Source organism: Plectropomus leopardus, chromosome 18 (genome assembly GCF_008729295.1).
Source record: "Plectropomus leopardus isolate mb chromosome 18, YSFRI_Pleo_2.0, whole genome shotgun sequence".
Lineage (NCBI taxonomy): Eukaryota > Metazoa > Chordata > Actinopteri > Perciformes > Serranidae > Plectropomus > Plectropomus leopardus.
The window spans coordinates 27,200,018-27,214,619 of record NC_056480.1 but is presented as its reverse complement, the minus strand read 5'-3'; the positions used below and the strand labels follow the sequence as shown (position 1 = coordinate 27,214,619).

Genomic DNA, 14,602 nt, shown 5'->3' with positions numbered 1-14,602 from the left:
TGACAGATTGTTATTGAACCTCTGTGGCAGCTCCATGTGAGGCTGACTCAGTTCATTACTAGTGTTTGCTTCCTCGTATTTTTGTGTCACTTGTGTTTTCCTGTGCCTTGGGACAAGCATTCACCTGTCTGCCAGCTATGTCTGCTCTCCACACATCCCCTTGTTGTTTGCCCATGCTATCCCATCCTCTTTCCTCACCATCAGTCCTAAAGCCATATCCTTTGTGGCAATAAAACCTCTTTAATGTCATTATTTAGTCCTCTACACCTTGAGTTATTGATACACGGCAAAACGTGTCTTTCAATAACAGACGGAGAGGCTGATCATATGTGCTAGTAATTAATCTCTATTCATTCATCTGTCTTTGTGTCAATAATGCAGATCAAACTGAAGTGAGAGACATGAAAACGCTGTAACGCACAGGCGGAGATATGAACTTGATGACAAGATAGCCATTTGAGGCCTTCCTTCAGTCAGAAAGATTAAAAACATGGCAGAGGAGGGAGAGATGCCGAGCGAGAGAGAGAACAAGCACAGAAAAAAAAGAAGAGAGAGAATAATTCATGACGGCGGAGGAGCGTGTGGATGCAGGGCCCGAACAGGCTTCAGTCTCTGCTGTTCTGCTTATGTCAGCCACTGCTCATCTGATCACTGCAAAACCAAAGGGCAACATGGGATATCTCACTGTGTTATCCCCCAGCATGCCCCAAAGGCCCAATTAAACGCTGAAGAACACAATTCACCTTCTTCACTTTCAGTTTTTTTCACCGTCCTGCCCTCCTTTATCCTCTTCTCCGGTCTCGATAGCTTTGTTTTTCCACTCTTTTCCTTCCCTCTCTAACCCTCTTGAATATCAGCGTCTTGTCCTCTCAGGGGTAATTGGCAGGGGAGATCCAGGCCGCTTGCTGTTACTGTATATGCCATATGCACTATTTGGGCCGTATTTGTATCTCATTACACTTGGTGAAGTGGGTTAGGAAGGATTATTTATAGCTGTATGCATCTTTAAAACTGTGCTGTGATTCACAAAAGGATCACAACACAGAGCTAATGACGCTAGTGATGCTTAAATAAAAAGCAGCCACAGTCTTAGAGTTTAGAAAAAAACTGCTGTACAGATGGAACAAACAGTTTTGTTGTGATGATGGAAATGTGACTCTGCAAGTGGCCACGCACCTAATTTGAATCTTATTTATTGTCAAATATCAACAAACCACTTAACAGACTTTTTCTTTTTATCTATTTTATTGCCCACTGGCAAAAAAGTAAACTTTTGTATAATTGTAAGTTTGAACAGACAGCTAAGCTATCCCTCTCTGACTGACAGCAATAATGTTCTTGTTATAATGAGTGACTCAGTTTTTGCAGCTGAAAAGAAGTTGAAAGAAGAAGCAAAAGTTTATGCTGTCTGATGTTCTTAAGTTTATGGGAGTAAAGCAGGCATTTTATAAGTTTACTGGCAGACTGAACATTTGCAGTTCATTCTAACTAAGCTAGCTTAGTCTCCGGTCTCTACTGGTGGAGCAGGCAGCTGAGCTGAAGGACACAGTGACACCTCGTGGTGGAGGGAAAAGTTACAGGACTGTAAACAGTAGGCAAAGAAAGACTGTTTGGAATAGTGTCATGTTTTTTTTACATCTAACTTGATGTAAAAAGGATTTATTTGGACCAAACCGTAGCTGGTGATTGTTGAAATAGTGAACTTATGAACTAGATTACTAACAAGAGTAACCAAGATGGTTTGGGTGAATTTTATTTTGTTTCTGTCTAATTTGAATGAAGTGTGTTTTGAGTTAACGAGGCATTTTAACCCTGTCAGTCTTCTGTGACCGAGAGAAAGTTTATTTCAAAGGTGTGCAGTTCTATTTCTCTGTTTAATAAGCAAAATAGGTATTAGTTTTCTTAACATTTTGTGGTTTCTATTGTGTATTTATTAGTCTGAAAAGCTGAAATTAAGTAACACACTGGCAGTTGGGGGTGGGAGGATGGGTGGGGTGTTCGTGCCGCACCCTTATCATATCAGGTACACTGAGGTGAAATTTCAGGAAGGTATGAAGTCTGTGTACAACACTTGGGTTCTACTCTTTGGTTTCTACACCTTGAGATATTGATGGACAGTAACACATATCTTGCAATATCAGATGGAGAGGTTGATAACATGTGCTAGTCCTGTCTTGTCAAACTGAAGTGAGAGTCATGAAAACATAACGCACAGGCAGAGATATGAACCTGATAACAAGGCAATGTAAGTTTGAGCAGACAGCTAAGTTCTCCCTCTCTAAATCACACCAATCATGTTCTTGTTATAATGAGTGACTCAGAGTTTCTGCTGCTAAAATGAGTAAAAGTATATGTTGTTGGATGTTTCTTAAGTTTATGGGAGTAAAGCAGGCATTTTAACTGAGTTTAATGATGGACTGAAAATTTCCAGTTCATTCTAACTAAGCCAGCACATTTAGGCTACTCAATGTAAATGAAAGAAACTTAAAAAGGAATACTCTGTGCCTATAGTTTCCATGTCTGCAGTGGCTTTAGATTGTTTTGAGCTATGTAGGCATGGTTTAAGGTCTACAGCTTTGCTACAGGCTTAAATGAAGCAATATTACAGTTCAGGGTGTGCTTTAATGTCAACTGTTGATGCAGTAAGGGCCGAGGTGCTTGACTTTAATATAACTTTAATATAACACTTTAATATAGTGAAAGTGCAGTCAGATCCTAAATCTCAAATCAAAATTTTCTTTTACTTCGCTATAACACGTATCCCTCTGTTTTGATGAGCATATCTGGACGATTGACCAGAATTTAAACCTGGAGTTGATGTATGTAGACCACCAAAAAAATGTTTTCAACATCCCAAAAGCACTGCAGAGCATGAAATAGTCGTCAGAGCGAGAGAGGATGCCACTACCAGTGTGTCTCTTAATAGAGTCTCAGTCAGAGAGCTTATTTGCCCCAAACACAGTGGACTCCTATAAGGTCTGAAGTGATAAATGCGTGCTGCTGAAGAGGAATATTACCTGCCCACATGATGAGCACCACTACAATGATGATGAGTTCTCCAGCCCTCAGCTGAGCAGCCTGCCCAACCTCCTCCATCGTCACCTCGTCTGGAGAGACAAACACACACAAACACACACACAGAGTCAACAAAGTACCACTGAGGACGCTGCGATTCATTGTCCCAGAGAGAAAATGTGAAATTGCCATCACTCTGAGACTCTGCAGGGAAAGATAAAAGAATAAAGCAGGGCTACAGGAGAGCAGAGAGGCTGCCTGGTGTAAATGTTCCACTCTGGTCAGTGTAATTAAAGCTAAGTGAGAGCAGAGGTCTGGAGAGACAGAGAGAGCTGGATCCCAACCCCATCATTCACTGGGTTTCTCTTGCTGACAGGACTCTGGCAGCCACAGCATTACACCAATAACAGGTTAAAGGTTTGAACGCAGTCTGGACTACAACTTCGCACTCTGTTGCCAGCAGCAGGCCACATTTCCCTAACTCCAACTGCTGTTTTACCAGCATAGCACCGTATCATGCTGCATGAATGGCATCAAGACATCACACTTACATAGTTGTCTTTACTTGCATTTTAAGGGTTATGTTTGTACTTGCATTTTAAGGTTTTTTTTGTCTGTACTTGCATTTTAAGGGGTTTAGTTGAAGGAGGTTGGCCTTGAAACTAGAACTCAGTGAATACAGCATTATTTTACTGTAACAGCTTACTGCTGCAGTTTATTGTATTGCCACAGCCAATAAAATTTCAATGCAATAAAATATCCACTTACCTAAAAAAACAGGAAAAAACACAATGAGCAACTTGGCAAGAAATGTTCTGCAAGTTACTTAAAAAAAATCAGAATCAGAAACAAATTAGAACAGACAGGAAATCTGAAATTTAGCTGGGGGCACTATTAGATATGATCAAAAATCAGGAAAAATGTCCATAAAACTATATTCATACAATATATACAAATATATATATATATACACACACAAATATATATATATATATATATATATATATATATATATATATATATACACACACACACACACACACACACACACACACACACACACACATATACACATATATATATATACATATACATATATATACACACACACACACACACACACATATATATATATATATACATATACATATACACACACACACACACACATATATATATATATATATATATATATATATATATATATATATATATATTAAGCCCTTTCTTGGGGTCATTTTCTTGTCCTTCTTTTTAAAAACCTTTTTTTTTGTATTTTTCTACTAATTTCTTGCTAATTTATGGGCCATTTATTGTTAAATTACTTGTTGCCCTTTCCTCATGTTTTTTTTTTTTTAAAGAAATCAAGCTGATTTGCTTAGGTTTCAAAGGGTTAAAGATCTGACTTTTTTTCACACTCAGGAGATATATTTCTTGCAAATTTTTGTCCCAAGATTGTTTAGCATGATCATTTTCTGATTCTAAACATGTTAAATGTGAAAGGGGTTTTAATGCTGATGGTGGGAGAAATACCTAAAGTAATATAAGATAATCCTTTGTTTTTTTATAATCGTTTATCACATATCTTTCATTTGCGCAAGGAAGACAATTGTACTTCCATGTGCTATTGGTGTAAATATTTATTAAACTGAGCTTGGCACCTTGTTTTTTGTTTTTTTTTTTCTTTTTGGGCCCCTTGTTTTTACTATTTTTACTTTTTTTTTAGTTCTTTTTGCCTTCTCATCTTGTCCACAATTGAAAGTAATGGTATCACATTCCATGTTGTAATCAGCAGTATAATAACTTTTTCAATGAGTAATGAGTAATTGAAGACATTTGTCAAGTAACTTGTCCAACTTGCCCTTGTTTGGCAAACACACGCTTTCAGTTAAAACGGTGACCTTTTACCCCTCAATGCAGAAAGAAAATAATGTGTGTTCAAAAAAAGAAAGCACCTTGGAAAACAGCCAGGTAAAGCAGCTCAGTAAATCATGTTAAACCTTAATTAAAGTCAGATAATCCGGTTAGAGTGTTTACTGTGGCGGATACAATAATCGAAAGTGCTTTAATCAGCTGATAATCGCATTATTATATCACTGCCGACTCGTGTTAAACCTCAGGCTAACAACAAACTCCAATACAGGAGGTCTGCTACTCTGATTAGAGCATGTTCATAATCGGAACTGACTGTAGAACCCAAGCTTCTGCTCTTTGTAAAAGAAAACATAATTTAGCAGGTTAGTCTGGCCTGTCTCTTCCACACAGACCCACATGCTCCCACCACTCCTGAGTAGCGCTGTGTATCGGTACTTAATAAGCCAGTACAAAGTAGTATCATAACAGCTCTGGTATAATGAATTGATACTTGCATTCGATCCTTATTGTACCCACATCGAAAAAAAAAAACTTGTTTCATTGTTTGGTTTTAGGTGGGGCTATACCTATTTTGAATGTTTTATAAGCCCTGTTAAAGAGCAGTGGTGGTCAAAATTAATGTAATGTAATTTAATGTAATCCCTCCTGGTTTTTCACATTTTTCACATTTTTGGAGTGCCTGGATTTCCTTCCTGTTTATCCTTTTAATTTCTGTTTTCAATGAGTGCCCAGTTTTTGTACTACATTTCATTATTGCCAACAGAACAACCAGTCATCTCCCTCTTTTTCTAAGTTTTATTGTTTTGTTCACAGCAAATCACTGCAAACATTGTTAGATTTAATGTGACATGTGATTGGCCCTCAGCTGCAGCAGCCATATAGTCTGTGGTGTGGAGGAGTCGAGCAGTGTGTATTTAACAGGGTTGGCAGTTCAGCATGCTGAAATGCAACCAACCTTTGTAAATATAGTAATTAAAGTAGGTGCTGTTTGTAACTCTGGAGAAAGATGGTTAATTGTTGAGTCTAATTACCATGCCGTCAAATACAAATGCTTTGGGTTGGTAGTCGGACTGACCCAATAACCTAAAGCATTAACTACCAATGCTTTAGGTTAGTGCTTCAGTTAATGAGAGTATTCATTTGCATACAGCACTTTTACCTAAATGCTTTCTTTCACCCTATGGGGACTTTCTAGCACAGTATGCTGACAGCTTTGCAAACCACTGCTAAAGATAAGATAAAGAGGAATTTGACGGGTTGAGAGAGAGAACAGGCTGCCTTGATGCAAATCTGTGAATCCCCGGACAGCAAAAGACAATGACCTGTCTTTCTTTCCCTATTAGCTAGTACTTTTGCCTTAATTGGCTGGATAGGTTAGGTTTAGGCAAGAATGGGATTGGTTAGGTTTGACTGGTATGTAATCTTTATGTAATATTTCATACCTTCCTGAAACTTCACTAGCGCATATGGCTTATGATGTTAGTGTGTTATGGAAGGCTGATGCAACTTATTACCTTGTTAACTCATCATAAAACACACTTCAAACTCGACAGAAACAAAATAAAATTCACCCAGACCATCTTGCTTACTCTTACTAGTAATCTAGTTTGTAAATCCACTGTCCCAACAATCACCAGCCTCAGGTTGGTTGATACAAATCCTTAATTCACCAAGTTAGATGTCAAAAACATGCAGTTATTCCCCACAGTCTCTCTCTGCCTACTGGCCACCTGCTGTTTACAACGCTCTAACTTCTCCCTCCACCACTAGGTGTTGCGGAGTCTTTGAGCTGAGCTGCCTGTTCCACCAGTAGAGATTGAGCTATGATAGTAATTGCTGTGCACTACATACAATGAGTTAAATAGAAAGAGGGCCGCTTGCATTTATGATGATATTTTTTAAAAAACAAAAAAATACCATTGGGATTTCTAAATCCTCTGGTACACTGTGATACCATTCAAGTTTAATTAGGGTTAGGTAAGAATGTCAGGGTAAGCCAATCAGATTCAGAGTAACGCAGAGTAACGTGGACCATTCCATTCACCATCATAGGATTTGTAAATTTGCTTCTGGACCCCTGGTTGAGACCCACTGGTTTAGAAGAATAAGGCTGCTGCAGCTGTACTGGGAAGAACAAAACAATGTGGTTGTACTGGGAATTTTCCATACAGTGCAGTATGTGAGTACTGGAGGCAGGCTGCTGCTGCACCGCTGTCAGAGATAAATGAAAGGTTGAAACAGTCTCAACAGCAAGGAGTCTGTAATGTTTTACTGCTGTTGGAGATAGATTTACACAACTGCAGGTTCTGCAGCTCCTTGTATAACATAATAGCCAACATCACCTCAACAGTTCCCATCAAATATTTTACTATATTATGAAAACTTCAGTGATTTAAACATTTTTGCAATGTTTGGCTGTTATTGGATAGGAGCTCCAGACAGATATAAAGGGAGATAAACAGACAGAAACACAGACAGGTTGTGTGTTGTGTTGTGTTGCATTGCGCCTGCAGATACTAAACGGTGTCAGGCTGATTAATACCCGCTTAGAAGGGGAGGAGAGCCGTAATGGCTGGGAGATTTAATCAGGACAGCTAATGAATGCTTCCATAAACACACATACACACACACAGTGTGCACACAGGGATCTTCCATCAAAGTCGGAGCAAACAAAACGAGTCAGCCCCTCAACATCAAGACAAATTGTTCTGCTAAACAGCAACGTCACATGACCTCACATACACTGCAAATTATAGCTATGGTAACAAATATTTCTGTCTGGTATCGACTCTTGAAATCATATTGTTCTTGGCACAATCAAAGACAGCAGCCACATGAGAAATGTTTTATTTTTGCCTCTAGTAAATTATTTGTTTCAAGAATTAGTCAGATGGTAGACACTAAAGTTTTATGTTCTGCTTACACATTGTTCCACAGTTGTGTTGGCTATAACAATTAGCAGCTGACCGGTCACTTAACCCAGAAAAACAACTATCCAATCATAGTAAAGCAACCGTTAAAGACACTGCAGGCCTGGAAAGCTTTAGATTTCTCTTCACGCTGAAGCAGCATGCATGAGGCTATAGGAAGAGATTGGAGGGTTAAAGATGATTTCTTAACTTAAACTTAACTTGACTCATGAATGGCTTGATCAGCAGTCTATGTGTAGAAGTCATATGGAAGAATTAAATCCACTTATTATAAAAAACAAAATATTTGTTTAAAGGGAGATATTCACACATCCAAATATCTCAGATGCAGGTGCGTTGAAAAGTATCACTTGAGAGACATCAGAGATTCCAGACTGGTCCTGCTCAGCATAAAAATTCATTGGTTGCACTTAAAGTTACAATCCCTATGGACCCTCATCAAGTGTACCTGAGTCTTAACAATGGTCGACAGTGGGCTCATGGGCAAAGACATGCAGAAGGCCCTACTTTCCTATCATAGGAGCAAAACATGCAGACTTATATATATTATATATATATTATAGTGCTCGTCCCATGCAGTTTTGGGCAAAAATCATACCGTTTTTTGAATGCAATATAAATGTGATTTCACCCGTTGTATTTAAATATTTCTGCATATTGGGGTCCCTAAACAGTCTTGAAATTGCTCTCCCGTAGAACCTGAGCGCACAGATGCAGCTAATCAGACTAATGTCAGTGGGCAACTGCATCATTAAAGATGGCAAAACACTCTTTACAAGCATGAATCTCCACAGACCTGTGGATGAAACTACATCAAGGACATTAACTACAGCGCTGCTAAATTGGTGCAAACTGACTGCAGACCAGCCAACATCAGTCAACATATGCTGTCATTCAATCCCCACTACAATCTAGTAAGACCTGCATTCCCTGGTTAATATGGACTAAAAATCTATTTTGAAATGCTAAAAAAACACGGAATTGTAAACATGCCATAAAAAATGCAATTAATCCTGACTTGACTATTTAAGTCAACAATTAATCGTGATTTTAAAAAGTAATCATTTGACCGCCCTAGTTGTTTTGCATCTCTTTTTTAAACATCCTGCTCTTGTTTTCTGCCTCTTTCTAGTAATTTTGTATCCCTTTGTGATTGTTTTGCTTTTTGGATGCCCTGTTATTGTGTCTCTTAGCAGCTTTTTTGAGTCTGCTCCCTGTTGGTATATGCCTCTTGGTGACATTTTGTAGTTAAGGACCAAAAGGGGACCATGAGGCTTTGGGCCCCTGGTCTGTGTGGGTTAGGTCGCTTCATTAATCTATCATGTTTATAGCCTAACATTAGCTTTTTACTTGTGGCGATTGCATTTACGCTTCAGAAATCCTAAAAGTGGTGGTTACTTGTGAGGATTATCTTCCTGAACAAAATATGTTAGTATCATAAACCTTAACCCATAAACAGAGCTTATTTTCTGCAGTAATATCCTATAAGCTTTTTGACGAGGGAACCAGGGGGACGCTAACTCCTGTGTCCGCCTACAGAAAAACTCCCTGCAACACTCTATACCAGAATGATAATGCGTGTTTCCAGACCATTCTCTAGCACTGACACGTCACTGTGGAGATAGATTATAGATTTGTCTACATGAGACTAAAAGAGACAAAATGACTTGTCCATGTGTTAACAGTCCCCCCACCCCCACCCTCGACAGGCCCCCACACAGGGGTGCCTCTATGGAATACACTGCCCTAATGTCCCCTGTTTTCTTATCACCTTGCTGCTGATGAGCCTTTAGCATTTTTCTGTGTCCCTCTGAAGCTGCTGCTCTCGGCGCTGTAACTGGGTCGGACGCGATAAAATTGGAAGTACTGCAAGCCGCTCCAGATAACAGCAGCCTCTGCATTGAGGAATTAGAACAATATATTGTATGGGAGGTGGGGTGGGGGCTCTCACAAAGACAGCAATTTCTGCTTTTTATTTGTAATAAATTGTCAAATAACCGTATTCTTTGCCGTGATGAAGTATAAAAAACATGAATAAAACAGTTCTGAGCTGTAACTGCCTCTAGCTAAAAGCTGCTATTAAAATCTGTGTATGCCTGTACCTGTATGTGTAGGTGTGAATGTGTGTGTGTAGATTTGTGTGTGTCAATGAGGAAAAACTGGGAAGCAGAATGTTTGTTTACTCTGAGTGCTCCTGTGTTAATGCATGATTGCTGCTGTTTCTGTGTGCTTTTCAATACAAATGTTTTTGTGCTACTGCATGTATTGAATTGTAATCATCTTCCTGCCTGTGCCTGTTTGTAACATGTGCAGTGTAGGAATGAAGGCTCACACTGGCTAGTCAGGTTATTTTTCATTTTTAGGGTTTAACCATTTCCACGAAAAATGCATGCATTTTTTGCAAAGACGTTTATCACTTTAAGGGTTTTTGCACAGATTTCATGTCCCTATGGAACAGAGTCTCTCTTGCAACAATGACGGCTTAGGAAAAGCCTCCAATAAAGTGAAGATAGAATTTGGGGACAACTGAGCAGCTTATTAAGTGCCAGTGTTCCTCACAGAAACAAAACAAAACAAACCAATGACTTTTTGTGCTATAAATTGTGTTTTAAAATCCATTTTACGCCTAGATGTGTGTCGATTTTGAGTAAATCATTTTAATGATCAAAGAGAAACACGGCCACGTGGTTGTTTGCCTCCACACATCAGTGAAGTTGCATTCACAGTTTACATCCATGTCTGTGAAAACATGGATGCTTCATGTACAACCTCCCTCCATAAGCACAGACTATCTACACAATCAGCACAGTTATAAGGTGGACACCCAAAATTAGTGTCACCAATCCAGTATCTGACCAAACGTCCTGCAGAACATTATTATGTTACAGTTGGCCTTTATAATAAATAATAACTTTATTTATAAAGCACCTTTAAAAACAGAGTTTACGATGTGCTTTGACAAACAAGGCAAAGAAGAAGTGAAAGGAGTTTCACGCATAAGTAACATGACAAAAAAGCATATAAAGTAATACCAAACTAAAGCCAGACAAACGAGAGAAACAATTACAAAACAGAAATAACAACAGCAACCCATCCCGGTATGAATTAATGCTGTTTGAAGAGTGTAAACACAGAATTAATAGTACTTATAATAGACTTATACATTGCCAGGGCAGAATAAAAATAAATGAAATAAATGATAAAAAAAAATAGGAAAATAAATTAAATAAATTAATTAAATAAATAAATAACTAAATAAGTAGATGAATTAAATAAACCAATTTAAAAAGAATTAAGTTAAGATAAAACAGAATTAAGATAACATTAAAATAGATGACATCACATAAAAGCAATTCTATAAAAATGTGTTTTAAGAAGTGATTTAAAAGAAGTCCCTGAATCTGCAAATGTTATCTCCTCGGGCAGGTTGTTCCAAAGCCAAGGGGCCCTGATGGCAAAAGCATGGTCACCCTTAGTTTTAAGCCTCGACTTTGTAATGACCAGAAGGGCCCAACCCAAGGATCTAAGGCTGCAAACTGGCTCATAAGGATACATAAATTGGTGCCAGGCCCAAATGAGCTTTAAAAACAATCAGTAAAATCTTAAAATCAATTCTAAAACATACAGGAAGCCATTGGAGGGAAGCAAGGATTGAAGTGATATGATGTCGTCTGTTAAAACCTGTGAGAAGCCTAGCTGCTGCATTCTGAACTAGTTGGAGGCGGAAGAGTGATTTGTGATTAATACCTGAGAAAAGGGAGTTACAATAATCAAGTCTGGAAAAGATGAATGTATGAATAACTTTTTCTAAGTTTGACTGTGAAAGTGGTGGTTTGATTCTGGAGCTCAATCGTAACTGGAGGAAGCAGGACTGAACAATGTTTCTGACATGTGGCTGAAAGGTCAGGTGTGAGTCAAATGTTACTCCGAGGTTTCTGGTGGTGGGCTTCAGATTTGTGGAAAGGGGACCAAGGGCATTAATAATGTGGTTGGAAGGGTTTGGGGGTGAGAACAATATGACTTCTGTCTTTCATTATTGAGTTGCAGGTTTGAGCCATTCAACAGTTGACATTGTTGAGGCAGTCTAAGACAGCAGGTAGGCTTCTTGGGTCATCGGGTCTCAGCAGGAGGTATATCTGTGTGTCGTCTGCGTAGCAATGAAAGGAAACATTGTGATTCTGGATTATTTTGCCAAGTGGGAGCATGTAAAATTTTGGGCCTAAAATCGAACCTTGCGGCACACCACAGGTAATGTGAGGAGAAGAGGAGGAGTGATTACCTATAGTGTCCAAGTAGGTTCTTGCTAAAAGATAAGAGTAAATCCAACCAAGTGCAGTATCTTTAATGCCAACCCAACTTTCTGGACGATTGATTAAAATACTGTGGTCTACCGTGTCGAAAGCTGCACTTAGATCTAAAAGAATTAAAATTGAGCCCTCCCCTATCATTTGTAACCTTGAGGAGGGCAGTTTCAGTGCTATGTAGAGCTCTAAAACCAGATGGAAACCTCTCAAATATGTTGTTGTGACACATAAAAGCTAAAAGCTGGGTAGAAACTACTTTTTCTAAAACTTTTGATGAAAACAGGAGTTCAGAAATTGGCCTAAAATTGCTAAAAACAGAGGGATCAAAGCTGGGTTTATGAGAGGTTGGACCACTGCATGCCTAAAAGAAGAAAGGAAAATGCCCTTCACTAGGGAACTATTAATAATCGATAAAATACTGGGCCTGACTGTGTTAAAAACCTCTTTAAGAAACTTAGTGGGAATAAAATCAAGGCTGCACGTGATTGATTTCATTTGGGAAATGATTTTGGATAAAATGGATAAAGAAACTAGTCTACAATTGTTAAAAGTATTAAAAACGTCCCTATTGGCATGTAAAATACGGTATGGGGGGTTGATTTGTTGCGTTATATCCAAAGCCCTGCTATTAAAAAACTTTCCGAAGAGGCATTCGGGGGGGTGACTGTTTCAATTACTTTAAATAAAATTCTGAGGTTGGAATGATTTGATAAAATTAAGTCAGAAAAGAATGAGGCTCTTGCATCTTTAACAGCCTTTTGATATTTTTTCATTGGATCTTTCAAGATATCATAAAATACAGTTAGACCTGTCTTTTTCCATTTTATCACCATTTTCCTAGAGTATCTCTTTAATTTTTGTGTGAATTCATTTAACCATGGTTGGGGAGTGGTATTTTTTTTTTCAAATTTATTTATATGGTGCAACAGCAACAGTCTGACGGGTGTGGTTAGAAAAGGAGACCACCTCCTCTGTGTTAAAAGCAGTTAAAGAGTCAGCACTAAAAATATCAAAAAATTTGTTAGCAGACATAGAGTTCAAAATACGACGGTGTATGGGTGAAGTAGGATTAAAATGACACTGGGTTAAAACCAAACTGAATAAAACCGCCTTGTGATCTGACACACAGATATCCTTAGTCATGAAATTGTTGGGGCTGAGACCAGTGTATAGAACTAGGACAAGGGTGTGACCTTTAGAATGAGTTGGTTCATGTATAGCTGAGTAAAATTAAGATTCCAGAATATCTATAAAATCAGTGACAAAGATCTGAGAAGGACAGCAGACATGTATGTTAAAATCACCTAAAATAAGAATTTTATCGTGCTTTGATAAAAAATAGGATAAAAAGTCAGCAAACTCTTGAATAAAAATACCATTTGCCCTGGGTGGTCGGTATATTATTCGAATTAAAATAGGGTCTTTAGAATTTATTATAAAACCAAGGTGTTTAAAAGACGTACAAGAACTCTGAAAAACTGGGGTGCATTTAAAAACGATGATTAAAAAGTCTAATTTATTAAAATTAATGTAATCATGACAAATAAAAGATTTATTGTTTAGGAACCTAATATTAAGAAGGGCAAAACTTACAGGGCTAGACAGAATGAGGAACAGGGGATGAAAGTTGTCGCAGACTTGGATTAGATTATTATGATTGACACCTGAGGGACGAGCTATTGAGCGAGTAAGAGTGGATTTACAGAGGGAGATGATGGTGGTTAAAGACGTTGGTGGACCAGATCTGTGTGGGACAGAAAGATGGGGTGCAGAGAGAATGGGAGGTGGTGGTGCTTCAACATCGCTGGGTTGATGAGAGTGTGGTCTGGTGTAGAATGACTAAGAGAGTCCTGCAGGGGGTGCTCTTGAAGGAACCAGAATAAAGAGATTGTTGTATAGAGGAGGAGGGCTGAACCGGGGTGTGTCCATGGGTGTGTGATTGATGGGTGAACAGTCAGTCACATGGGATGAGTTGAACTGCAGATTCGCTGACAGCATCTAACTGCCGCGGTTGTTGGAGAGTATACCATCACTTTGAAAGAATAAGGGGCAATCCCAGAACAGGTCAAAATTATCAATAAAATACATGTTGTGCGATCTGGAGATATAAGAGAGCCATGCATTAAGATATATCAATCTGCTAAAACGTTCTGCACCGCAACCGAAGGTCGGGATGGGGCCAGATTTAAAATGGTTTTCCCACAGTTTTTAAAACATCAAGAGAAGGTTAAAATGTTTGTGTTTGGTGTGCTCAGACTCCTGGCGCGCTGTGTCATTTGTCCCCACATGGACAATGATTCTAAAAACGGAGGCTGGGAGAGTGGGCAGTAAGTGAGTTTATCCAGGATGGTGGGGACAGTGGCACTGGGGAAACAGTGAGTGATAGTGATGATGTTTCCTGGTTTCCTGTTTTCCTCATCGATGATCAGTGTGGTGGTGGTGGTGGGGGGGGTTGCTGGATGGGACAGCAAGTGGTCC

The 14,602-nt window shown here is 38.8% G+C and overlaps 1 protein-coding gene across 1 annotated transcript in view; it reads right to left on the bottom strand.

Moving 5' to 3' along the window:
* fndc5b (fibronectin type III domain containing 5b) overlaps positions 1 to 14,602 on the bottom strand; it is a 29,988-nt gene that overhangs the window by 1,526 nt on the left and 13,860 nt on the right. The window contains exon 4 of the mRNA XM_042506637.1: positions 3,018 to 3,107. Within this exon, the coding sequence (XP_042362571.1) occupies positions 3,018 to 3,107 (90 nt within the window). The remainder of the gene's footprint in view (positions 1 to 3,017; positions 3,108 to 14,602) is intronic.